The 27,032-nt window shown below is 45.8% G+C and overlaps 2 protein-coding genes across 3 annotated transcripts in view; both read left to right on the plus strand.

The window, feature by feature from the left end:
• Positions 1 to 938: 938 nt before the first annotated feature.
• Positions 939 to 17,990, plus strand: DCAF7 (DDB1 and CUL4 associated factor 7). Its single transcript, XM_063403631.1, has 7 exons — positions 939 to 1,421; positions 7,658 to 7,816; positions 8,129 to 8,240; positions 9,217 to 9,335; positions 10,379 to 10,588; positions 11,162 to 11,279; positions 11,794 to 17,990. Exons 1-7 carry the CDS (start codon positions 1,284 to 1,286, stop codon positions 11,964 to 11,966), a joined length of 1,029 nt encoding a protein of 342 aa, XP_063259701.1. The 5' UTR covers positions 939 to 1,283; the 3' UTR covers positions 11,967 to 17,990.
• A 4,609-nt stretch (positions 17,991 to 22,599) lies between these two features.
• Positions 22,600 to 27,032, plus strand: part of MAP3K3 (mitogen-activated protein kinase kinase kinase 3) — a 35,211-nt gene continuing 30,778 nt past the window's right edge. For both annotated transcript variants that reach the window (XM_063403632.1, XM_063403633.1), the window contains exon 1: positions 22,600 to 22,886. In XM_063403632.1, coding sequence (XP_063259702.1) covers positions 22,883 to 22,886 — 4 coding nt within the window. In that variant the 5' untranslated portion in view covers positions 22,600 to 22,882. The remainder of the gene's footprint in view (positions 22,887 to 27,032) is intronic.

The raw sequence follows: 27,032 nt of genomic DNA on the forward strand, positions 1-27,032 counted from the left end.
GTTTTTGGCACCTAATGTGACTTACAGCTGTGTTCATTGGGAGCATCCATGAATTCATCCCCCATGGTCAATCCCCTGTTTCTTCATCCAAGGAGCGTGGGGTTGACAGAGCAGTCAGGTCAAAGGAGGAGCCTGCGGGGGCTTTGCCGAGCAATCCCTTCCTGAAAGGACGCACCCGAGGCTCTGCAGTCATTTGGAAAAGCTTTTCTACAAGCCCAGGCAGCGGCGTATGAGAAATGATCTTACAAACACAACTCAGGCACAGCTCAGGCCAAGAGTGCTTGCAGCGAGTAGGATTTCAAGGAGCACAGCGCTGCTCAAAGCGCCGCCCGCATCCCCGCGGAGCGGACGCGGGTGCTCCGCGGGGCTGGAGCCGGGATCGCGCATCTCCGACCGCACACGGTGCCCGCACCCCCAGCAGGGGATTAAATCAGCCTCTCTCCTGCTCGAGCGGGATGCCGCGCACAGCAGGGAGCTCCCCAGGGAGCCAGCTGCACCCCTTCCCCCAGTAAGGCGCAGAGCACTCGCCAGTGCTGCTTCCAAAAATAAACACCATAATTAACCTCCTGTTAATGAGAGACAAGCCCCGCCCCGTCCGCCACTCGGCCGAGGCGGGACTCGAACTCGCAGCAGCCTCGTGCGCCTGAAGTGGCCCCACCCGCCTTGGGCTGGCATGACTGACATCCCTTCCAGCCAATCGATCAGAGACAAGGGCTCAAGATCCCGCCTCCAGTCACTGCGACCGCAGGTAGCCAATAGGATGTCGACAACGAGTGCACCCGCCCTCCTGGGCGGGGCCAAGCGCAACCGTAGGTTACCCCAGCCAGAGCGCGAGCGCCCGTCTGGAGTGAAGGGCGAAACGATCAATAGAGAGCCGGGGCGGGCCGAGCGCACGGGCAGATTCACCAATAGACAGCCGGCGCTGTAAATGACAGTCAAGGCATCCAACCCACGCGCAATGGGCGGGGCTCCCCGCGTGGCTTCCGTTCCCGTTGTGTGAGAGGCCGAGTCCCAAACGGCCTCAGCGCCGCTGCTGCCGCCGGGTCTGGTCCGGGACCGGGGGCCGAGCCGGGGCCTGCCCGTTGCCTGCCGCCGCCCCGAGAGCCGAGCCGAGCCTTCCCCGCTCCCCGACACGCAGGGGGCCGTGCCGTTCCGTGCCTCCTGCGCTCCCCGTCCCAGGGCCGCGCTGAGCCTCCCCCCGGCCCGCTCCGCCTCCCCGCTCGCTGCAGCCGGGCACCCCCGCAGCCTCCCCGGGCCAGGCCCGCGGCCCCCCCGGCCCAGCCATGTCGCTGCACGGGAAGCGGAAGGAGATCTACAAATATGAGGCGCCCTGGACCGTGTACGCCATGAACTGGAGCGTCCGGCCCGACAAGCGGTTCCGCCTGGCGCTGGGGAGCTTCGTAGAGGAGTACAACAACAAGGTGGGCTGCGGTGGGCACAGGGACTGGGGCAGAGCAGGGCTTGGCCCGCCTCATCCCGGGGTTGAGGTGGGCGGGGGGCGCCTGCCCGCCCTGTCCTGCACTCCCGGAGCTGAGCAGAGCCCTCAGGTGCCCCCCTGCCTCCCCAAGTGCCGGTGCTGGAGCAGGTCCAGGCTGGTCTAGCGAGCCCGGAGGTGAGGGGACACTGCGGAGCTGCAGTGGGAAGAGCCCTCGTGCTGCTGGTTTGGGGATAATGCTTCTGCAGGGCTTCTCGTGACCTCTGAGCTTCGGGAATAACGATTGTGTTGACTTCAGTCACATAAGCACCACGTGCTGTAAGTTTTCTGTGGTGTAAAGAGCTGGAAACGAAAGGTATGAGATGAGTTTGGATGCTGCTGCTGTAGAAATAAAACAGGGTCCCCCGGCCTGGGCATATCTGGCTTTTTGGTCAATACAAAGGAAGGTTCGTAGCCAGGACTGAAGTTTGTACATATATATGTATATAGATATAAAGAAGTCCCACCTCATTCTGAGGAAGAACTTCTCTCCATTGAGGTTGGCAGAGCAGTGGAAAAGGCTGGTCAAAAAGCTTGTGAAGTCTCCCTTCCTGGTGAAGTCTCCTGGACATTCCAAATCCACCTGGATGTGTTCCTGTGTCACCTGCTCCAGGTGACCCTGCCTAGAAAGGGGGATTGGACTGGATGATCTTGAGAGGTCCCTTCCAACTCCAGCAATTCTGTGATTCTGTGATGTACAGGCTGTCTAAGGCAGTGTTGGAAATGTACTGTTCTCATTACTGTTCACATTGTACTTTCTTACTGTGTAGAACTTCTGTGTGATAACGTTTTTCATAAGTATATAAACCACTCTCAGTGATTCCTCAGTACGTTTCCCTGAGAACAGGGGTGTAATGAAGCATGAGGTTGTATCTTCAGTGTTTCCCTGCAAAGTGTAAGTGAAGAATGTCACACTGGTAATGGAGACTGTGTGTTCATCGCAGAACACATGTGGAGTCATTTCTGAGCAGCCTTCAAGGTGCTGGTCTGGTATAATGAATGACATAAAAATAGAAGAGAGAAGAGGAGATGGATGAAGTTATAGAGCATCCTGACAATTCTGTGAAACTGAGGACTTGCCAGTAGAGCTTGGTTTATTGCATGTAGCTTTGTAGCCTTGTCAAGATGATTAATGGAGATTGTGGAAAATACTTTCAGAGAGTTGGCATTGGGCATAGGGCTCTGTGCAAGGGTGTGGTGGCAGGGAGTGGCAGGATGACATCTCTTAGAGTGGTTAGATGCCTGCCCTTACAGCAGTCCTGGACGTGGGCTTTGCTGAGCATGCTGTAGTTTGGGCAGTGTGAGAGTTGTCTCCTTTTCCTGGAGAGTGTTGTGCTTCCGGGAATGCTGCTGGGGTCAGGCAGGGCCTAGCTTGAAAATTTCCAATTTGTTTAAAGACCAACTTGAAAGCATTTTTTTAGCCTGTACTCTGAGAAGGTAAAATAGCAAATCTGCTAACAGTTGTTGTTTAGAGGTGGCACAATTGGTTAATAAGGGGCTTGCATTTATGTTGCCTCTACCTCTTTAATTTTGGAGCATTCCCTGGGGTTGCTCTCCGTTACAGTTAGAGCTGCTTCTCAGCTCAGGCTTGCAGTGTAAAGCCACAGAGTCGACCCCTCTCTTCTATGCTTTACACTCACAGTTGTTGCAGACAGAAGTTGTGTAGGGCTATGTAAATTATCACTGTCTGTAAATATTACCTGGGGTTTCTCTTGACCTCTGAGCTCCATGAATAAAGATTCTGTTGATTCCAGTCTCTGTAAGCACCACATGCCATGAGGTCTGTGTGGTGTAAAGAGCTGGAAACTAATAGTGTGAGGATGAGAAAAGTCTGGATGCTGCTGGTGATATCGAAATAAAGATGATGTATGATTAAAAATGAAACCTGTACCATTAATGCCATGAAATGTAACCTTCATTTGCTGTGTCTCTGATATTTCAGAGTGATTTTTTTCTGGTTTTTTTCTTGTTTGGTGTTTTTTGTAGGAAGACAGCTAACAGAGAGCTGTCTTGGCTAATTGCAAGTGTCGTTATTGCCCAGACTGTTGATGTTGTCTCCTTTACTTTGGGGACTAGAATACTCTTGGGGGTGGTGTTTCATCTGCAATGTTTTAATGGTGCCTTACTATGACTCTCTCAGCTGTTCTGAGCCCTTGAGAGGGTGGCAAAACATTCAGGGAATAGTTTCATGCTCCGGATTGGAAACTCTTGGACAGGTATTGTAAAACTGTGCTACCTGCACACTAGTTGTAAACTCTTCCAGCTCCTATCCCTGTACGTGGTATAATCAAAGGGAAAAAACAGAAGCTCCTGTTTAAATAGTCCATGATATTGTGCAGCAAAGAGCCTGGAGCTGTGGGGTTTGTAGCCTGACTTTTAGAACTAACAGAAAAGTAAGATTTTTTACAGAGTATGTGTGAAGTTTTGTCCTTCATGGCTGAGATGTTTTATATTGCAGCTTCTGTCATCAAAACACACTGATAGGTACAGTTGGCACTAATTAAAAGGATAACGAAAACTGATTTTCATTTTGGCTTTCTCTTTGCACCCATGATCTTTGCACTCTCCTCTTCAGAGGTTTTTGCCAAGGTCCCAATAAAATTTCTGTTTCTGATATCGCAATGGTTTGTTCCAAACAACTGGCTTCCTTCCTTAGTAACAAAAATAATCTGGAACAGAGTAGCTTGCTTAAGGTCTAACCAAATAAGTGACTATACCTTTTCCTTGTTACTCGTTTAGGATTTCTTTAAAAAGACTCAATGCCCAAGTGTTTATTGCAGAAGTGCTCACTGGGACAGTATTAGGAGAAAGAGTGGGAGATTTTTGTTTCATTTGTCTCTGATTTTCTGTTTCTGTAGAAATTGCCAGCATTTTAATTACTACAGGTTACATGAACTGTCTATTTACACCTCTTTTGTAGGGAACTCAAACCTCTTGGCTGCCAAACCCTAATTTACTGTGATCCCCAATTCCCAGACACCTCTAACCCCATCAGCCATCTCATTAATGGCCTCTGTGGCACAGGCTGAAGCTGCTTGCCAAGGCCTGTTTGAACCCCAACTTTGTTTCAGCTTGTACACCTTCACTGATCAAATCACTGCTACAGGAAGACAGATGCCTTGCTCTGGTTGGAAGAATTGAATAATTTGAGGTAGTTTAGGAAAACTACCAAGAGGTAGTTTATCTCTTGGGTTGGGAAACTGCAGTCAGCCATTGTAATCCCTCATGGATCAGTGTCATGATGGGAGGAACAGTGTTCGTAGGTCTTACTATTTAAAATTCTCGTGGCTGTGGCTTCATGGACAGGTTCTGACCAGGTGCTTCCCAGATTTCCACCTCCTCCCAAGCAGTGCCTCAGACAGAGAGTGTTCAGGGCAGTTCTTCTGCCAGGTCATTTGTTCTGTAAGATCTAGCACTGCAAAGAAAAATTGATTGACTGCTGGAAATTATTGGTGCAGTGACATCTTTCTGATTGTATATGACCCTAAAAATAATTGTGAAATGTCATTTTGGGTAGTTACTAATTAGATTAAAAGGCTGTAGTTTTGGGGATTTTCAAACTCCTGTGAACTTACATCACTTTTACTCCAGCCATGTAAGAAAAAGAAGCTGTTACCAAATTCTGCATTGTTTGGTTCTGTCTGATTCTTTTGGATCAAGTCGGAGATGGGATTTTTTTAGAAGTTAAAGAATGCCGATTAAAGGCACTTCTTTATTGACATGCACTGTTGCAATTATGCTCTATGTTGATAAGTGCTTGGATTATAATGTGTTAAAATTAGATGTGGATTTTCCTATCTTGAAGTGTTGGAGAAACAAATAAATATTTAGCATTCCTAGCTACTGTCATGGCATAATCACAAAACTGTTTGAGACTAAACACGCTGATCCTCATTTTCCCAGTGGAAAGACTTACAGAGAGATGTAGAATGGTTCAGATTGTATCCAGACTGGCAGGTACTTTCCCATAGGCATTACCTCAGTCTTGGCTGGACCTCAGGCACTCCTTTGTGCAGCAGCATTCTTGCCTCACTTGCAGAGGGGAGACACAGGGCTCTGATACAATCAGCATCCTAGAAATAATTCCACGTTCCACCCCCTTGTGTTCAGCCTGCACAAGAGAATGAGTAGAGGGGTTCTGTAATGACTGTGTGTGAAGTCCGAAGAGAAGAGGAACAGCTCTGACTATGCAGAGCTTGGAAGGAGTAGAGCTTCTCAAGCCTTGCTGCTGCCCGGCGCTCCCGGCAGAGCGGTGCCTCCTCCTCGGGGTCACCGCCAGCTCCCGGGGCTGTGCGGGCACCTGGGCTGCAGCACTGGCAGGAGCTCTGGTGATTATAATGCAACTTCTGTCCTCTAACCCGGCCTGCTCTTAAACGTGTCAAAGATCAGAGATACTGGATTGCTAAATTGCTTCATCTTAAGGTCTGAGGAGGGGTTAAATGTGAATATGCAGTGCAGGAGTCTTTACATTAACACCAGTGAAAGGAGATCTTTTGCTGTTTGAGGTTTGCTTCTGGTGATGAGGATGTTGATTGCTTTGTATAGGATTAATACACTCATGTTGAGTGAAAATCAGCATAAGCAAAGGAGAAATGATTAGAGGTCATTTGTCTTCTGATCCTAACCTTGCCACAAGATTTTCTATCACCAAGGACAATATGCTTCCTTTGTAAAATCTGCTTAATATTTCTGATCCCTAAAGGAGTTAGAAAGCAATTTGTCAATCACTTCAGAGGTCTGGGAGATTTTTGACTGATTTATACTAGAGTGTGAAGGATAATAAGGAGTAGTTGTAATAAAGAGAGGGCAAGACAGGCTGTATTTCAGTTTTTGGAAGCATACTTGGCTGCATCTTTTAGTGTTTGTTATGGGTTGGAAAGGATGGAGCTTCTCATGAGGGAGGGAAAGGTTTGAATTTAAGAGAATCTCTAAATGAGCTCATACAACTGCAAATTAATTAGATTTTAAGATCCACTAAAGCATTTTTTTGTTTTCTGTTATGGAGGAAAATATGATAGATTTCTTGTCTAGTTGAAATGTGTAGTTTATTAGATAAATTGCTTATCCCAGGATAAGCATAAATTCAGGATTTTTTCAGATAAACATCCTAGAAAAAGTCCAATAAGCTACTATTCCAAGGAGGAAGCTGCTGTGTGGAAAGTACTAGGAAGTTCCTACAGTGAGCAGCTTACAATCTAATTGTAGTGAGCCGTCCCTGTAATGTTTGTGTTTGAGCAGCATTTCACACAGTGGGACTTTCATCCTGTCTGGGTCCTGTAGTCACTGCAGGTTAAACAAGTCCTCCCAGCACCTTTTGTTCTCTGCACACTTTCTGACATGTCAATATTTTTCTAATAACATCATGTCTGGGACTTCAAGCATTACTTCAGGTGCTGTCATGACCAGGCTGTGAGGAGATAGTTTCTTGTTTGCTGTTTTGCATCATTCTCACAATGGGGCAGGCTTAGCCCTTCCCCCTGACACATCGCTGTGCAAAAGTTCTAATTTGGAATTCAGTTACTTAGAATCTTTCAGCAGACCCGCTTTCTTGGTCTGTTCACACAAAACATTTGAATAATTATGTAACCACTTTAGCTCCCTAATATTTTTTTTAAGTTTGAATTCTGTCTTTCTTCCTATCTGATTTGATTAATTTATGAGTTTTTCATGCACTTGTGATAGAACATTTTGTGTCATGTGGTGCTGAAAAAGCTTGCCAGCTACCTGACATGATCCATCACAGAATGCAAGGTTATGGCCAAAAATTCCATAATATGCACTTTAATTGTGCAAAGTACAGCTTGTTTTGCTCTCTGAAGATCACATTGTCAGCATCAGTTCCGTTAAAGATGAATTACAATAATGTTTGTGCAGTTTAAGTCTGTGATTTAAACTGGGCTTTGCAATGTGGAAAAGAGAAGAGTGGTCTTTAATCCTTTAGGATTGGATTTCAGTTCGTTTGGGATCATCTCTTCAAATCAAAGCACTGTGATGATTATGGATACTTCTCTTTACTGATGTGCCCCAGTGGCACTTTAAAGATTTCTCATTCATTGACATGCTCATCCTTTTATGTTGTCCTTGAGGTGACAGAAAATGTCCTGAAACACACTCATTCTTAATGCTGTCATTAGAAATTAGTATTTTGATAAAATGCTTTCTTTTAAATATGGTTTCTTACAGGTGCAGCTTGTTGGTTTGGATGAAGAGAGCTCAGAATTCATTTGTAGGAACACCTTTGATCATCCCTACCCCACCACAAAGCTGATGTGGATCCCAGACACCAAGGGAGTTTACCCAGACCTGTTGGCCACCAGTGGTGACTACCTTCGAGTGTGGAGGGTGAGTAAATCCACTCTAGGAAAAGATGAACCAGAACATAAATTGTTACATATTGATCTCTTTTTCACTCCAGACAAGATTTTCTTCACTGCAATAATGTGACTCTATGAAGACTATAAGAAATGCAGAATTATCATAGCAATTGCTGTTTTAATCAGCTTGTTGAAAATGGAGGTGGTGGCTGTGTTTTCCAGAGCTTTAGGACGTAAAGCTGAGAGGAAAGAAACCTGAGATTAAGTCCTAATGTTTTGTGCCAGTGGAACAAGTCAGGTGATGTTGCTTTTTAAGTCAGACATTTCATTTTCTCTGAAGGTGGGTGAAACTGAGACCCGTCTGGAGTGTTTGCTGAACAACAACAAGAACTCGGATTTCTGTGCTCCGTTGACATCATTTGACTGGAATGAAGTGGATCCTTACCTGTTAGGTGAGACGGACAAAATGTTCTGGTTTTGGCACACTTGAATTTAGTCTGATGAAGTCTGGACTTGTAACTGCTGCATCGTAGAAACTGCTGTTGTTTTACATTAAAAAATAAGAACATTTCTCTCATGGAGGCTTTTTTTCATCAAAAGGTGCCCTGTCTAGTGCAGAATGGGTCACTCAGGTTAGACTAGGGATATTTGGGGATAAGGACTCTTGGCCTTCAGGGCTGGTAAGCTGTTGTTGCAGTGCTGAGTAAGGATGTGCATCAGCTCTGTGACTTATTTCAGAGTGTTCTGGAGTGGATATAAAACTCTGCTCTGAGCTGTGTGTTTTTTGAGGCCATTTCAGCAGCAGGAGGAGAGCCAAGAGTCCTTAATTCAGTTGGAAGATGGGGCTGAACGCTTTAGGTTTAATTATAGCCTACTGGACAAATTGTGAATCCTGGATGACTGATGCAGAGGTTTGTTTCCCAGAAGAGAACAGCCATTTATGTCAGGGGGATTTGCCCAGAGATTAACAGTGATAATATGTCATAGTAATTATTTACTACATGATTTATTTTTTGTTACGTGTCTCATCTCTTAAGAGCTTTACTGCTAACCCCACCTTCAGCCCACAGCAGCAATCAATTAATAATAACATGCCATCAAAACACTGATTGAATTTGGGGTTTGGCATGCACAGGAGACGTACAGGATGGGAAAGTTGATCTCAGAGTTGCATCAGGCATCTGAGTAGATTGAAGCAGACATGAGCTATTTACACTTTATTCCTGTGTGGAAGGCTATTTCTGCAGCTAAAAGGTTTAGGTCATTTAAATGCATGGAAGGCTGCTGGCTGTTTGACATTCTTGATTTTAGTTCTATGCTGTTCTCATGGCTATTTTGATCTGTAGATGTTGGGGGATGTTAACCCCAAAAGTGATTAAGTCATTTGGGACAATATTAATTTTACTAACAGAAGTGGTTTTGTTTCAGGTACCTCTAGTATTGACACAACCTGCACTATTTGGGGTCTGGAGACAGGACAGGTTCTGGGAAGAGTAAATTTGGTGTCTGGCCACGTGAAGACCCAGCTTATTGCACATGACAAAGAGGTGATGGAGGGGTTTGATTCTTTACATTGCATCTTTTTAAACAGTAGAAAAGGAATAGAAACTTTTCCTTTTTTCTCCTTTTTTTTTCTTGAACACTTTAATGATTCCAAAAGATCATTTATTTACATTTATATACAGTTTTTCTAAGATTGTATACAGTTTTGAGTAGCTAAATATTTTTGGCTATCAAAGCAATTCCTTTTAGTCATCATAGACACTTGACTTAAGAACATGTTTGTTTTAACAGATTGTGCTCCAGAATATTGTAGAAAAATGAGATAAAACATAAAATTAGACTTGAAATCAACTTCCTATAAAAGACATTAAACAGCGTGCAAAATTCTTTGATTTTAACATTTTACTTGTCACCAACTAATGTAGACAACCCCAAGTCTGGGAAATGGTTAGGTTTTAGTTTCAGTGAGCAATACCACGATTGCATAAGCCGGTATCTGCTCCTTTTGGGTGTGCTGGGTGGTCGGGGGAGCGCGGGGCAGCCCCGCTGTGAGCCCTGCCCCGCTGTGAGCCCTGCCCCGCTGTGAGCCCTGCCCCGCTGTGAGCCCTGCCCCGCCGCCCGCGGTGCCAGCGCACCGTGCCCCGCTGTGAGCCCTGCCCCGCTGTGAGCCCTGTCCCAGTGCCCGCGGTGCCAGCGCACGGGGCCCCGGCGTGGCAGCAGCCCTGCCCCGCTGTGAGCCCTGCCCCGCTGTGAGCCCTGTCCCAGTGCCCGCGGTGCCAGCGCGCGGGGCCCCAGCGTGGCAGCAGCCCTGCCCCGCTGTGAGCCCTGTCCCAGTGCCCGCGGTGCCAGCGCACGGGGCCCCGGCGTGGCAGCAGCCCAGCTCTGCTGTGAGCCCTGCCCCGCTGTGAGCCCTGCCCCAGTGCCCACAGTGCCAGCGCGCTGTGCCCCGCTGTGAGCCCTGCCCCGCTGTGAGCCCTGCCCCAGTGCCCACAGTGCCAGCGCGCGGGGCCCCGGCGTGGCAGCAGCCCTGCCCCGCTGTGAGCCCTGTCCCAGTGCCCGCAGTGCCAGCGCGCTGTGCCCTGCACAGGTGTACGACATCGCCTTCAGCCGCGCCGGCGGCGGCAGGGACATGTTCGCCTCGGTGGGCGCCGACGGCTCGGTCAGGATGTTCGACCTGCGCCACCTGGAGCACAGCACCATCATCTACGAGGACCCCCAGCACCACCCGCTGCTGCGGCTCTGCTGGAACAAGCAGGACCCAAACTACCTGGCCACGATGGCCATGGACGGCATGGAGGTGAGGCAGCAGCTCCTCTCCCCCGGCTGCTGGTGCCGATTTTCTGGGGGAGGTGGCTGGATACTAATTTATACCCCGGTGTTTGATGTAAAGGGGCAGTGTCAGTCCCCAAAGTATGGTTAAGGACCACTTCTTAATTCACTAAGAGGTTAAAGAAGTGACTTTGGCATTATAAACTTGAGCTTTATGGCTTGTATATATTTCAGCTGATTTTTAAGAGGAGCCTGTGAGCAGCTGGGCAATAATTTTCACATAAAATCTTAACTGCAGGCGTTTTAGTCACCTTGTTCTTTCCCAGGCTAGTTTTAGTTTGTTACCAAGGCTGCTTCCGGGAAGCACAATTTGTTTGCTGCTGTGGCCTAACTCACAAGCCCCCTTTGAGGTCTGACTTCTTTTGAGACCCATGACACAGTGACCAACTGGAAGCTGTTCGTCAGGAACAGGGCTTGCTTGCCAGCCACTTCCTTTAGGAAAGAGCCATGCTTATAGCCTTACCTCAAAATATTTCATATTTTGAATAAATTAATTTTTAAAAATGCAATTTATTAATGTAGCTGGGTTTTGTGTCTGAAGGTTGTGATTCTGGATGTCAGAGTTCCCTGCACCCCTGTTGCCAGGTTAAACAACCACAGAGCGTGTGTAAATGGAATTGCCTGGGCACCTCACTCTTCCTGTCACATCTGTACAGCAGGTAAGCGTGACCTGCTTAGGGGAATCTCGGAGTCATTCACTGCATTTGCAAAATCCTCTTCATCCTAAAGTTTATGCAGTTCTCTGCCTGCCTTTTGCTAAAGAATACTTGGGATTTAGAAGCTCTTTATTAGTGACTTCCCTAAAATGTTACAAAAGTAGACACCTACTATAGCTTATGGTGTTGAAGTGGTGAGCCCAGTACCCAAACTGTGCATCAGCTCAGGCTAAACTCCTGTTATTTTAATGCTCCTTAGCTTTTTTGCAATCTAGTTCTTAAATGTTTTCTACTGTTATGAGTTCCACTGGTCATTTGTTTATCAGCTCTGTCTTGGACAATGTATAATGATCCAAGTTTATTTTGTTGGAACGTAATTGTGTTGTGTCTGGCTTGAATATGGATCAGGACTGGAGTAGCCATATCTTATCTGTCTCCTTGGCTTTAGGCCTGTAGTAGGCACATCTGGAGATACTGTTCCACTCTGATTGTACTTGGATTTCTTGTCTGTGTGCAGCGGATGATCACCAGGCTCTCATCTGGGACATCCAGCAAATGCCTCGTGCCATTGAGGACCCCATCCTGGCCTACACAGCTGAGGGAGAGATCAACAATGTACAGTGGGCGTCCACCCAGCCAGACTGGATAGCCATCTGCTACAACAACTGCCTGGAGATCCTCAGAGTCTAACTTTGCTGCTTCATGCACAGTGAGGCAGGCTGTGTCATTCCCCCTCCCCTCTAAAGTAAGAACACCACCAGTCAAGTGGCCAGTATCTATTGTTGCTTTGCATCTACTGTTACAAGAAACTTCTACAAGAATCGATGGCAGGGGTCTCCTGTCTCTCAAGACTCTAAAATGCAGAGACGTGCTGAGCCTCTTGGACCTTCTGGGTTCTGGTTTTCTTGTGAAATTCTTTTTCCCTCAGTAAAAGTTCTGTATATTTGTTTGTTGACTGTATTAATAAGCTTGCAGGCTTTTAAGTTGCTGCATATGTCCATGTGTTTGTCAGCCAGCTGAGGCAGTACATCCACCAGTTTAATAGATGCAGGTGCAAAAACAAGGTGGGGGGAAAAAGACAATGGTGTTAATGGCCACCTTGGCAGGAATCTTTGTCATTCCTGTTGTTGCTGCCTCTGAACTGTTTAAACGTTTGTATGTTTTTTATATATTGGGCTAACTTTCTATTGAGTAAGGTTTTTCTCCCTAATTCTTACTTTTGATATGTGATCCACTTCCATATGTCCAAAGCAGGACCTGTTCATGGATACAAATCACAGTAACTCTGCAGGCTCCCTGGCAGTAAAGGCCTGCCAGAATTAACTGTTGCCTTGGCTCCCTGTATCTGGTGACCTGGGCAGAATTTTCTGGTGCTGTGAAGTACAAGTACTTGTTGCACAATTTCTTTACACTTTTGTGATGCTCAAGGCAGTTGTTACTATGGTAGGTCTTATTTTTAAATTCTAACTGAGTTTGTGTATCCTGCAGTCGTGTTAGCTAACAGAGCGGTGATAGTTTGAGAAGGAAGATCCATGCATGACATGAGCTCCCAGGAGGTAAGCAACTCCTGAAAAAATGTATTTGTAATGGACTTGGGACTGACACTTCCAACCAAATGATTTCCCCTCAGAAGACTTACCTTACCTAAATCAAAATAAAATCATTGCACACTTTGTAGCTTGCTTGATTGGCAAATAATACGAGCAAGATTTTGTGGTTGGGCTGTACTTTGGAGGCTTTGTTTGGCCTGTGTTCCTGGGAGGTCCTGAAGGGAGTGCAAGCAATCTTTTTGTGAAGTATTTGCGTTGTACTCCCAGGTCTTGTTGAATGGACAAGTCAGAAAAGCTGGTTCTGCTATCCAAAAGAAAGCTGTTTCTTTGACAGAAATTACTCCCTAATGTGATTCACAAAGGTGGATTTAGAAGGAAAGAAACTGTGCCATTGAGGCCAAGGCTTGGCGTTTGTCATCCTCTTGCCTTTGGGGGATGTGCCAGAGGGCCTCAGTTTGGAATAGTGGATCACTCTACCATAATACTGTTCAATGAAATCTGAGTGGATTAGGCAAGATAAAAATCTTTGTTGAAGTCTTACTGTAACACAGGTCCTGTGCTGAAGCTCTGCAGTGCTCCCTGATGAAGACATGACAGCCAGAGCTGGTCTGGACGGGTGTGCAGCCCAGTTTCCATGTGAATGTCAGAAACCATCAAAATTCTGTCAACCTAATGAGTATTCACCTGCAGCTGGAGGTAGATTATAAATAGGACACTGGCAAACTCCCATCTTGTCAGTTAATGCAGGAAAGGCAAGTTGGGAAAGCAATTGCTGTGGAACAGTGAAGCTGACACTGAAAACACTGTCAAATACAGAACAAAATCTGCAGTGTTGTCATTTTGGATGTAGAGAAATACTCTTCTGCAGGCTGCTTCTCACCGTGGAGCTCAAAAAAGCATTGCCTCAGGAATTCGATAGAAATTCGTTAGGGACAGCTGTATTCCATCACTCCTTTTGATAGCAGAGAACCAAGAGACTCACACTGTTCAAGCTGATGTTTTGTCAGTGACACTGTGTTCAGTTGTGGGGTTTCTGACAACGCTTGATTTGACTTGGAAATCAATTTTTCTTGTTAGCAGTAGTACTGAGAGTAGTGTGTTCCACAGACAGGCTTTAGCTAGATGTCAGAGCAGTGTTAGCCAAACAATTAGTTATCACTGTTTACAACAGCACTTTGTCTGAAACTGGAAAAAACTTAGGTAGAATGAAGTGAAAATTGGGGTTTTCTTAGCAGGAGCAGCTAATGGCATTCACAGCTTTAGGAGTCATCTGAAACATGTTCACAGGCTTGTCATGCTCTGTTTAATTACAAATGGCAGGCAAAATGTGCTGTTACTAAGAGGGAACTACCTGCAATGTTATTACTTTCTACATCCCCTTTTTGCTTCAAAGTTTATTCTGTACAGATGGCATGAGTCAAAGATGAATGCTAAGATGATGAGAGGAGAGCTTGTATAAAGGGACTCATAGTCTGAATAGCCAGGTAGATTCTGATTCTGCTGGGGAGTAATCCTATTAGGGACCTGAAGAGGATCCAGTGTCAGTTCTTCCATCCATGAAACTGCTTGAAGTCTATTTGTGGAATTGTGTACTTACTCCAAACGCATCAAAGGCAAGTGAAGGAATCTTGGACACTCCAATGGATTCTAAATAAAACCTGTATCCTGTGTTTTTAGCCAGTTGGGATACCTTCTGGATCTACAGCATACTGCTTTGGGCATAAGCCATTGTCATTCTTCACATGAAATTACATTTTAAATCACCAGAGACTGTTTTGGCACAGGGAAATGATACTTAAAATAACTTCAAAGATGTCACTTGAAAGGTTAATGAGTGAAAAGACATGAAAATCCTCATGGGTGAGATGTTCTGTAGTGCAAATGGCACTTCTGTATAGACAAGGAAGGAAAAGACTTGGTGCCCTTTTGCCAGAAGCTGCTGACTCAGTGACAGGGTAGGGAATGCTCTGCTTGGTGGGTTTCATCTGCAAGATAAAACAAACCCTGACACTTGTAGCTAGAGCCTGTGAATTGAAATAGACAGTTTACACATTTCCCCTGCTTGACATTCAATTTTGTTTGGTGTGAAGGCCCCATAAGCATTATTTTTCCCTAAAAGTTCATGAAAAGAAATACTTTGATATTCGGTTAGTGTTATTTGGTGCTTACTGCACAAGCAGAGGATGCAGAACAACTGCTTGCAAATACCTCATGTTTTTGAGTAGAAAGTAGCATTAAGGGAGGAGTGAACACAGGTGAGGTGAGCAAAGCAGAAGAGCGTGTGCTGTTGTTGGTACAGGGCAGCCTGATTCTGGGACAGAAATACTTCTGAGTGAGGTAGTTCTGTGTCACTGCTCCAGTTGATTAATGCAAGAGACTAAACTATTGTTTGGTTTTTATGTTCTGTTTAAACCAAGCTTTCCACAGTTTCCTACTATTATGTGGGCAGCCTGCTGACTCTGAACCAGGAGATGTTGACAATGTAAAACTTGTTAGTGAGGTGAAAACCTGCAGTTAACAAGTTGAATGTTGAATTAGTGTGTAGTGTGCCAACTCCATGGATTGTCTAAATGAGGGGGGCTATGGTAGCTTGCATCTATGGGAATTGTACTTGTGTGTGTAGGGATTTAAAAGGCAAGGATTTGAGTGCTTTGACAATCTATTTAGAAAGAAAACACAGTGGTTTCAAATAATATGAAAGGATACTGCTAAAACAGGTTGTTTCTTAGGGAACCTTGAAATGTGTTTAACGGGGGAGGCATTGCCTCTCATAAGTCAAAGTTAATGATCCTTTCAAAACTTAGTGGTAATTACTCTACTGAATGTTCTGGGTAATAGTAAAAAGCTCTATTTTTGCCTCGTGGTGCAATGAGAAGCTGCCTCAGTCTCAAGTGTAGATCATAGCCTGCCAGATACCAGGTGAGGGGAGGAGTCTGATGTACAGAATTCACAGATGTTCTCGTGCTTGTTGTCAATGGAAATGAGGAGCTGAGTGTGTCAGTTTTGTTCTCTTGCAGATGGCACTTTAACAAGTATATTTTTGGTAAGATTAGGAGGAGAGTCATCTTTTCCTCGGCCCTTGTAGGGTAGGCATTTGTCTGTGTTGTGTAGAAAATGTTAAATAACAACTGTCACCAAAATCATTAACTGGGGACATAGTGGACCCTCACTTTTCTTACAAAAAGCCAAAAATATGATCACTTGACAAGGCTGTAAATGTTAAACTGAAGCTTCATGTTCTGAAACTGTCACTGTCCTGTAAGGCCAACCCAAGGGATGTAGTGCTGCATGTGCCCTAAAGAGTCCTTTTTGTTTAGGAACTTAGTGGTGTTTGGGAATCCTCTTCTTTACCATCAGAACATGATGGTGACAGTACTGGGTTGGTTGTGTAGGAATGTGCCAGGATTCTTTGGATAACTTGAATTTTGTGAGAGAAAAAGCTGCAGCTGCTGCCTGTAAATTCGTGCAGCCTGAAACAATGAACTGGCCAGCTTGTTAGTGGTGTTTTAACTCTTTCCAGACACACTGGAAAGAATGGGCAGCAGCACAGGCAGGCTCTGGGCTCAGCAGACTGCACAGTTTCAGTCCCATCAAAGTACTAAAGGGTTGAGTTTTCCCACTGCTCATAGCAAAGTGATTCCACCACCTCAAATGCACGCTGTTATCCTGACAGGTTACACAAATTCTCTCTAAAGTGTGTTTCCTGCTTTCTGCTCTCAGACCAATATTCCAGAGCAAGCCTGTACTTACTGTTCTGTGGGCACAGAAAGCAATGAGCAAGGTACTATCAACTCTGTCCCAGTTTCTCTTGATCTTTGCAGCGAATCCAGGGAATTAATTGTATGTGGCACTTAAAGAGCACTTTGTGTTGCAGCTGTACTTCCCCTGCTTACCCAGGAAGAGTCAGAAATGTTTCATTCTTGAGGGTACTGAGGAGAGTTTAGGATGCCCCTGACTCAGTTTGTTTTCTGGAAGAGATCTCCAGAACTTCCAGTCAGCACCTTTCACCAGCAGTAAAAAGAACAGTAATTAAAAATGCAGCTAAATACCAGTTACTGAAGGCTCATCTGGTGATTCATGGCAGACAGCTGATGCAAAGGCACTTGTGAGAGTTGCTGCTGCCTGTTTCAGGTGACAAGTATGTCTGCCAAGGACCTCAGTGGCCTTCCGTGCAGCCTCTGATACTCAGCATCAAGCAAGAATTTTCATAGTCATAAAAAAAATTAAAATTATCTCAGTGGCTTCCATCAAATTTGTTTCTTTTCAGGAAATCTAACAAAGTTAAGGAAAAAAAGCTTTTTTCTGACAAAATATTGTGGCCATGTGCAGCTGTAAGCCCGTGGTCCAGCTCCCATCCCTTGGAGTTTGCTTTCCATGTGCAACTCCAGCCCCCTCTTAGCGCTGAGCGTGGGTCTGTGGGATCTTAGCAAGGCAGAAAAGCAAGAACCAGAGCAGGACTGAGTTCCAGTGCAACTGGAAAAAGGTATGTTGCTTTTTTTGACAATTTAGGAAATAGGAGCCTTTTTTAACCCTTGGGTTGCTAGCAGTGTAAAATGTAATTTAAATCCATTGCGCCAAAGCATTTTTGTTACCAGTAGCCGAGTAGGAGATGCTACTTCTAGGTGTGTTTTCCCTTCTGCTCTTCCCATTCACAGTCCCATTGTGGTAATTTCCTGGAGGTGTAATCTTTGTAGCATGATTGTACAAACATCCATATGCGATTCCCGACTTCTTGTTCTCACTAGAGTATGTTAAAGCAATAGTAATTTTACTTCTGTCCTTTTCTCCACCTGCAACTTCGCTACTATTCTGTCCTAGAGGAATCCCAGTATCCTGCTATTCAACAGACATATAATGTTGACATGGATAACTGCAGTGTCCCTTTATTCCTTTATTTTTATGGAGAAAATATAAAAGGGTTTGTTACAATGGATTTTAACACCTGAGTCATGGAACCATGTTGTTGAAACTCTGTAAATTTTAAGGCAATTTTCTGAACTCGCTTGAAAGTGGAATGTTGCATCCTTTTATGCTATTTCCTGCTTCCTATGTAGTTTTATTCAGATTTTTTAACCTTCTTTCTAAGTTTCGGCCTCCTGTGTATTAGGTACAGTATTTTCTGCCTTTCATACTTTGTAATAAAAATGGAACATTTGTAGATTGACTGCAGTTCACTGTGTGATGAGTGAAAACCTGGGGGGGAGTGGGGAACTACAAATGAACTTCATTTCTTCTGTGTGGAGTTTGTTGCTGTAAGGGGAGGCTGATTGCTTTGCCTTGTCTCTGCAAAGCTGGTAAAGTATATTGATCCCTCGTCCTATGAATACCCAAACAAACTTGATAATTCCAGCTACTCTTAAGTTGAAAGTTTCCCCAAATAATTACATTCTTAAGAACCCAGTCACAATAGAACTCCAACAGAATGGTTAATGCAGCTGTACATTAAATATTTGCTTTCTTAAAAATCTGCTGCGGGGTCCCTGTATTCCAGTGTTGTTTCTGCTCATGTTTTCCAACGCTTTGCTTGTTCCCTGCTCAACAAATGGGAATTATCTGCTGTGTGATTTTGTTTTTAAGATGAGGGGAAGAGGGATTTTTTTAGAATTCAAATAATTAGTCTCTGAGGGGTTTTGAATACAGGCAAAGTGAAAACAAAGCAATTGAGCACTTCTGTAGCTTTAAGTCTCTCCTTGGCAGGGTCACCTCTCTTAAAGGGTGTTTTTTCCACGCACTCAGTCACTGCTGTCACGTCTGGAATTGGGACCAAGAGGGGAATAGGGTGGCAGAGCTTGGAAATTTGTACCTTAGGCCTTGGCAAGCGAGACTGATGACTTCCTTAAGTATTTAGATTAAATCTAGTTCAACTAAACAGCTGGATTTCTTTCTAATTCTTTGTATACTGGCTTTGAAATAAAAGCTTATTAAGCATCATGACCACAGTGGAAAGAGTTGCCTGCAAAGATGCTGCAGTGGTTTTTAAGCTATATATGGACTTTGTGTTAGTAACTCTGCTCAGAAAAAATACTTTTTTCTAAGAATTGTTTGTCTTTTATCCTAGAAATGCATTTGCATCCTCATAGATTATTTTTTTCCCCTGGATCTGTGCTTTGGAATACTCCAGAGAAACTTTCTCAGCTACCACTATGGTGGAAGGAGGAAGCTTGTGCAAATTTGAGCAGTGCAGAAAGTGGTGGACTGGTGGATATTGAGGGAAGCAGATTGCCTGTCAGTGTGGCAAAACAAGTGCCATAAAATGAGGTAGAGGAACGTAGGCAGAAAAAAGGACGAGAGGGGTTCTGCCTTTTGTAAACATTATGGAACAGCCAATACCTGGCACAGCTGTCTTGCTCTGTGACTGTGGGAAAGTCCCTGTTCTGACACCAGCTGTAAGTGAAAAGCAACAGAATTAATGAGCAATGAGTAAATGGCTCACAAATTCTTAAAAGAAAACCTCAGCAATAGCTGTAGAGAACAAGTGGTCTCTGAGATTATTCTGGGGTCTGTGACTGGGAGAAACATTTAATTTTGAGCTATTTCCATTCATGATGTTTTAGAAACAGTCGAGACTGTCAGCTGAGAGGAGGTAATGATCTAAAACCATATAATATTTTTAACGTCCTTCTTCCCCTTCCTTCTCTAATTTTGCCATTCCAAAGGCAGAACAGCTTCTGGTTTTTAACTGGCTTCAGAGCCCCCTCTGCTGGAATTCTGTTTGCAGCCAGGCCTAGCCCTGGGCAACAGGACAGGTACGGGGGCACACCGGCTCCTCCTGGCTAAGAAAGGCTGTTCCAGGCGTGTTTTACAGGAGAATTCACATGGTTCATGTCCTCTGCTGGGGGAGAGGTACATTTGGGCCCATGTATATCCTGCCATGCTGTCCTGGAGTTGGATAATGATGATAGTGTTCCATTCACTTTGTTTTCAAAGCTGAGAATCCAACAAGAAATTTTTAGGAGAGCCAGAACTGCCTGGAATTAGTGAGATTACTCTTACATCTGCAGAAGACGGTGCAGAACCCTTTCATGCATCCTTTGAAGATTGGGTACCCCATCCCTGGCAGTGTCCCAGGCCAGGTTGGGCAGGGCTTGGAGCAACCTGGCACAGAGGGAGGTGTCCCTGCCCATGGCAGGGGTGGCATGGATGGGCTTTAAGGTCCTTCCAACCCAAACCACTCAAGGATTCTCTGGTTCTGTTTATAGGGTTTCTCCTCCGAGCCTCCTTCTGTGGCTGTGGAGTCCAAGATGTAGAATAAGGAAGTTTGGGCATGGGACAAGGCTCAGCCTGGAGCCTGCTCAGCTCCCCAGGAAGGATGTGTCTACCTAAACAAGAAGGGAAGCAGGAAGGAAAGAAGAAATAGTACATCTGATAGCAAGGAAAAGGGCTCTTTGAGTCAGGTATGCTTCAGAAAATGGAAATACTACCAAAATACAAAACAAGATGATGGCATAATGATTAAGACATTAGGAAAAGGTGCCAGGAGTTAAATCCCAAAGGTCTACTCCAGACTTCCTGTGTAACTTTTAACAAGTCACTGTCTCTCTGTGCAATGCCCTTAAGTCCCTAAAATAGGAATTACACTTCCTTTTCTTCGTTGATGCTGCGTGACAGCATTGAACAATTAGGCCTTATAAAGTTCCTTTAAAACAAATGGGCTGACTGGAAACATAGGAGCTCCTGGAGAGTGTCCGTGAATATCTTTACTGATGATTTTACATTAAATGTAGGCATCAGACAATCTGCATAAATTCAAGAATTAAGTATGTTCTGCAGTTGCTGTTTACAGGAGTGAAGCTTCTCTGCTGGACAGCTGCAGCTTTGGAAGGATGTGCGCAATCCGGGTGGAAAACCACAGAGCATCAGCTGGAGTAAAACAAATAACCTGATCCTCATCAGGAACTGTGATGGCAGGACAAGGAGAACTGGGTTTAGGCTGATAAAGAGAAGGATTAGATGGGACATTGGGAAGAAATTCCTCCCAGTGAGAGTGGTGAGCCCCTGGCACAGGATGCCCAGAGCTGTGGAAGTGCCTGGCAGTGTCCAAGGCCAGGTTGGACACTGGGGCTTGGAGCAGTCTGGGACAGTGGAAGGTGTCCCTGCCATGGCAGGGTGGCACTGGGTGGTCTTTAAGGACTCTTCAAACCCTGACCATTCTGGGATTTTGTGATTATGCACAAAGCCAGTACAGTATTAAGTACACAGTAGAAGTCAGAAAGGAATTATTCTTTTTTTTTTTTCTCAAGTTACACAAAAAAGGGGCACTTACTTTAGTAGAAAGTTGGATTCCAGTTCAGGAAGGATTTACCAGCTTGTTGGGAAGAAAAAAAATGTGCGAGGGTCTGTAGTGGTCCAAAAAAGTCTTGATGGCACTTGCATGTAGGTAGTGATGTGAGAATGTCTGTAAAATAGGGAAACCACAAATCAAGAGATAAAATTATTGGTTTACACGTTCGGCTTGACAGGTGGGTGAAGTGATGAGCTGTTAAGGACAAATCATTCTATTTTTGATCTGTTAAAGGGGGGGAAGCCTCAGTGAAATCCAGACAGTCTGGGCAGCTGGAGGTGGGAAGAGTGAGTCCCAGCAGGGTGGGTGTCTCCTACCATCTGCCAGGAGCTCCTGGCTCCTGTCACAAGCTGCCACTCGCCGCTCTAATATCTTTTGGACTCAGTAAACCGAGTTTCTACACAAAGGACATAGAATCATTCTCATTTAGCAGGACTTCAACTGAGAACTTTATATACAAACATGTAGGAACTGCAAGATAGGCAAAAACAACAAATGGTGAGGGGATGATGGAGTGGTTTGAAATGAGGGCTGGTGCAGTAGGGAATTGATACTAAATTTCTGCCTCCCAGGGCATGGGGTGGGCTCTTCCCTCTCTTAGAAATACCATTTTATAATGATCCTGGCAGAAAGAGCAAGCATTAAAATCAAATTTGGTGATGAACAAAAGTGGGAGCCTTCAATAGTATGAGGGAACTTGAGTATCCTGGAGATTGGATTGAGTGTTTTATTGGAAATTAGTGACGAAAGGAAACTGACATTTACTGGTTGATAAAGGATAGTGATGAGCCATCATGAAGCTGTTAAAAAGCATGTCAAAAAGTGGTTCCAAGATCGGTAATGTCGAATGAGAGAGGAATTCAAACTGGACCAGGGGCAAAAAGCTACCAGCTTGATACCACAAATACAAGGCTTGTATTAAGAAGGGAAAGTGGCTGGATTTCTATTACAATGAAGCCTGAAAGGAGAAATTCTCTTCAATATGTATTCAGAGAGAAAAGTCGAGGGAAGAGGAGAGTATTTTTTAAAATAAAAGCATAATTTTGACATGAAAACAAATGCCTGATTTTTTAATTATAATTCATTAATTAATTTTAAGGTAACATTTCTTCTTACGAACCCTATGAATTGATTCCCAGAGGTGCTTTATTGCAGTTACAGCACGGGCAGAGGGACAAAAATCGGGTTTTGGTTTTATTCTCCTTTCTGCACCCGGCCCCGCTCCAACCCGTGGGCGGGGCCTCCCTGCCGCCCGTCACTCTGAGTGACAGCAGCGGGGGCGTGGCCCCGCCTGTCCCGCCTCCTTTCGGGCGAGGGGGCGTGTTCTGCCGCGGCGCGATGGGCCCCCGTGATTGACAGCCGGCTCCGCGGGGAGGCGGGGCGGGCGGCGCGGCTACTCGTGCGCCCATTGGCCAGCAGCGCCGTCGGGTGGGCGCCACGGCGGCGCTGATTGGCGGACGGCGGCGGGTGCCGCTGTGATTGGCAGGAGGCGGCGGGTGCGCGGCGGCCGCCGAGCGGTTTGTTTTGCGGGCGGCGGCGGCGGGCCCGGCCCGCACGGACCGGCGGCACCGGCGCGCACCGGCAGCGCCCGCGCCGCGCCCGCCCCCGCCCGCCGCTCCCGGAGCGCGGCCGCCGGGAGGAGGCGGCGGCGCGGGGCCTGGGAATGTGGCGGCGGCAGCTCTGAGCCCTCCCCCTCGGCCCGGCCGCCATGGAGCCGCGGCGGTGACAGCGCCGTCCCGCAGCGCCCGCCGTGAGCGGGGCCGCCGCCCGCAGCCATGGGTGAGGAGCGGCGGAGAAACCCCGGGAACCGGGACCGCGTCATGGGCCGGGGGCGCCGGGCGGGGAGGGCGCGGCGGGGCTCGGCCGGGCCTCCCGGGATGGGGAGCCGGGGGTTCCGCCGGGCCCCGCGGTCCGGGCCGCTGGTGCGGGGCGCTCGGGCCGGGGGCGCCGGGCGGACCCGCCGCGGCTGCCGCGGGCGGTCCCGGGCATCGGCAGCGCCGCGGGGAAATGGTGGATTTTCACGGATTTCGTTAAAATGGTAAAACTCGGGTTCCGGGAAACGTGCGGTGCCGCGCGCTTTCACTAAACTTGGCCAGACAGAGCCGGCGGGGATCCGCGGCTCGGGCCGAGCTCACGGGGTTCTTTCAGTCTCCAGGAGAAGTTGGCTTTTCCTGAGACGGGAATTGTAGTGCTCTAGCTTAATTGGAGAAATTTTTGGTATTAAGTGCAGCTTGGGAGTCCATCAAAATAGATTTTCCTTTATGGAGCTCCCCCCGAGTTCTCATTTGCCGTTCTTAGCCCAGACAGCAACATGTAAAAACAAGCAAAGGATTTGGAAGAACTCTTTTTCAAGAGAAAAAGATTTCAAGATTTTTCAAGATTTCAAGATTTTTTTCAGGAGAAAAAGAGTTGTCATGAAGAGCTGCCGTGACTGAATTTGATTGATTAATTCAAAATAATTTGGATCTGGACTGTATGTCCTGTATAAAGAGCTGCTTATGGAGAGTGTCTTGTGTTTCCTAATTCCTTTTTCAGCTTAAAGAGAGGTGCCAGAATTAAACTTTTAATTTCTCTAAAGTAGAATTTACTCATATTTGCATATCAGCAAGGAAATTCCTGCTCTCCTAAGTCTGTAGTTTCATGGCTTTGTGGGCTACAACTTCAATGTTTCTTCCCTGCAAACAAGTTTAGTTTTCTAAGACTCTCCTTCATTTAGTCTGTATGCATAATTAGCTTTTAGACTTTAAATTCAAAAAGCATTGCAAATGTTGTTCTACAACTACTTCAATATATCTTTACTCTGTTTTAATTTTGTAAATACAACAAATTCATGCACATCCATCACTAGATTTCTCTGCTACAATGAGAGGAATAGTGTAATCCACTCTATTCAGAGCAGCAGGGTGGTTCATAAACTTAAAATGGTTTAAAAGTAGGAAGTTTGATTTCCATGAAAGTGTTTTCCAATGGCAGTTGGGCCTGTGTTTGTAAACATGTGAGTGCAGAATGAAAAAATACGATTGCATGGACCACTCCACCGTAGCGTTGTGTGTATCATGGCACAGCTGCAAGCAGAGCTCTTTGTAATGGGAAAAACATAATTCATTCAGCAACTGTGATCAAATAGTCTGATTAATAATGGATAATGAGCTGTATATCATGCTCTAATTTTCATTAATTTGGTGTTTCATAACCCACCTGAAGCACACGTGGAGTGGTTGATGTCAGAGTTTGCAGGAACTCCGGTGGTTCAGCCGGGGCTCATCTGGAGCGGTTCCGAGCCCTGCACAGTCAGGACAATTCCTGAGGTTTATTTCTCTCCACTCTGTGGCAGGCTTGAAAATAGGGCTGTGTGCGTGTGGCCCGTGCTGTGGCCGTGCAGGGGCGAGCGGTGCTGCGTTTGGGGTGTGCAGGCCCTGCTCCTGCAGCCTTCCCTCAATCCGCTCTGTTTTCCTGCCTGTGTCACTTCCTTCCCTTGGCTCACACGCACCCGGTGACACCCGGGGGGAGGGAGCAGGGCTGAGCCTGCAGGTTAGGATCGGCTCAAATCCCAAATCCCAGTCTTTAACTTGTGAGTGAGAAGAGCGACCCTGAAAATATCCCACAAGTATACGCCTCATGGAGCTCTGATTTTTCCTTTCACTCTACAAACCAGGTCATTTGTGATTTCCTAAAGCTTGTGCACAGCAGCAATTTTGGTACCACTAAAACAGCCCACCACAAAGGACTCAAGATGAAACTCTTTACAAGACTTTTTTGAGACCTTTAACATAGGCACAATTTGTCTAAAATTTCCTCATTGTCCCTGGATCTGCCAATCACTTGCCCAAACCAGCTTTGCTGTTGTGGTAGCAGATCAGAAATACACAGATGTATTCACTTCTTTCTCTTTTAAACCAATGTGGCATCATATGTTCCACTATGACACCATATAAAACATGATCCTGGGTTAGGGGGGGTTCACAGACTTCCTATTTTTATGCACTTTCACTCCTCTAACTTTGTGATTTTTTTTTTCAAAACTGTTTCCATTTCTGACTTGTTCAGACCTGTGTAACAAACCACGGATTGGCTGAAGTAAATGTTTTGTGCAGAGGAATAACTTTCTCTGTGAGTAGCAGTTCGCTTTTATCGAAGTTATAAAAATCCTTGAGTGTAGTTTTTAAAACATGAAAAGCATTTCCTGGACAACATCTTTCCCGCACAAAGCAGAACTGTGTTTCCCAGACCTACTGGAGACCAGGCAAAACAAGGTCTCTCAGTGCTCCAAGAATTGCTTCGTTTTCATTTGTAGCAGCTTCTGCATTGTGTGATTAATGTAATGTTGCTCCACGTGCTTCTCCAAGTCAGTCTATGGAAATCCTCTGTTTGGATGGAAATAAAGAAGTGTTCATGCTTCTCAGCATGACTGCAGTGAGTGAGATACAGACCTTGCCGGGCAGTAAACTGGAGTTTACAGAATATCCTGAGATGGAAGGGACCCACAGGGATCCAAGTGCTGGTCCTGCTCAGGATACCCCAGCAGTCCCACCCTGTGCCTGAGAGTGCTGAGCTCCAGTGTTTGCCAGGTGCTGCCCTTCAAAGTTTGTGTTGGAAATTCACAAGCTGCCTCTGCTAATAAATAAATTCTCTTCATAGCCAAGGAACAATCTGTAGTAAGGGACATGTAGTTGGCTGGACGTGTCCTCTGTGCCACAAGGGAGTGACTGCTGACTACACAAAGCCTGGAACCCAGGATCAAACACCTGTAGCCAACCATTGCAACCACTTATCTTTGTTTTCCAGTGAAAATACTGTTTAGGGGAGAATTCTTATTCCCAGACATGTTCTTTGATGGGCTTGGTTTCTTGTCATGAGCCCTCAGTTATAAACTGCTTTCATAGCTCGTTTGCTTCTTGCCCAAAGGAGCTCTGCCAAGACAAGCTCTTCTTCATCCTCCTGGTATCTGGCCAAACCCTAACTGCACTGTAGTGGAAAACTTGTATCCCAGCTCTTCCCTGAGTGTTTTGGGTGGTAAGAACTTCAGGGATGTTCCAGGCCATAGGTCGTAGTATTTTGTTGTGCACGGTTTCAGCCTTTGTCTGGCAGGTGACTCCAAGGCTGTTCTTAATACCATCAAAATGAAAGAATATCAGTGAATTGGAGACACTCCAGTAAAGGCAAAAGGTTAAATGTTCAACTGTAAAGTTGGAAATTTAAAAAAAAAAAAGAAAATTGTGCAGTTGCCTACCTGGAACTTTAGCTTCATTCACAGCTGTTTCTTCACATTTTCATCCCACAAGGGGTTACTTAGTGCTGAGATAGATCCCAGCAATTATTTCCTTTGGCTGATGTGCTTCTCAAAAAGCAGCCTCTTGCTTTGGTTGTGTTACTTACACCTCTTGCTTCTTTTACATGCAGTTGGAATGTCAAGGAGTGCTCTCCCTTCCCCACTGCCACAATGTGGTTATTGTCTCATTTGGCTTGTCTTGGACAGCCAAGATTTGATGGGGTTTGATTTGGATTTTTTTATATTCTCTGCTCTGCATTCCTTTTTTAAGATTTTTTTTCTGTAATTAACATCTTCTGCAGATGCATTGGGAGATTTCTTTTCGTTCCCTTTGATGTTTCTGGTTTTTGCTGTAACATCTGAAATCCACAGTGGATGCGTCTCAGATGTTGGGTGCTCTCAGGACTGAGTTAGGACTCACCTTCCAGGACCTGAAGAGAGGCTGCAAGAAAGATGGAGAGAGATTTTACAAGGGCCTGCATGGACAGGACAAGGGGGAATGGTTCCCACTGCCAGAAGGCAGGGATAGATGGAATATTGGAAGAAATTCCTCCCTGGGAGGGTGGGCAGGCCCTGGCACAGGGTGCCCAGAGCAGCTGTGGCTGCCCCTGCATCCCTGGCAGTGCCCAAGGCCAGGCTGGACACGGCTTGGAGCA

The sequence above is a fragment of the Prinia subflava genome, chromosome 8 (genome assembly GCF_021018805.1).
Source record: "Prinia subflava isolate CZ2003 ecotype Zambia chromosome 8, Cam_Psub_1.2, whole genome shotgun sequence".
NCBI classification, from domain to species: Eukaryota; Metazoa; Chordata; class Aves; order Passeriformes; family Cisticolidae; genus Prinia; species Prinia subflava.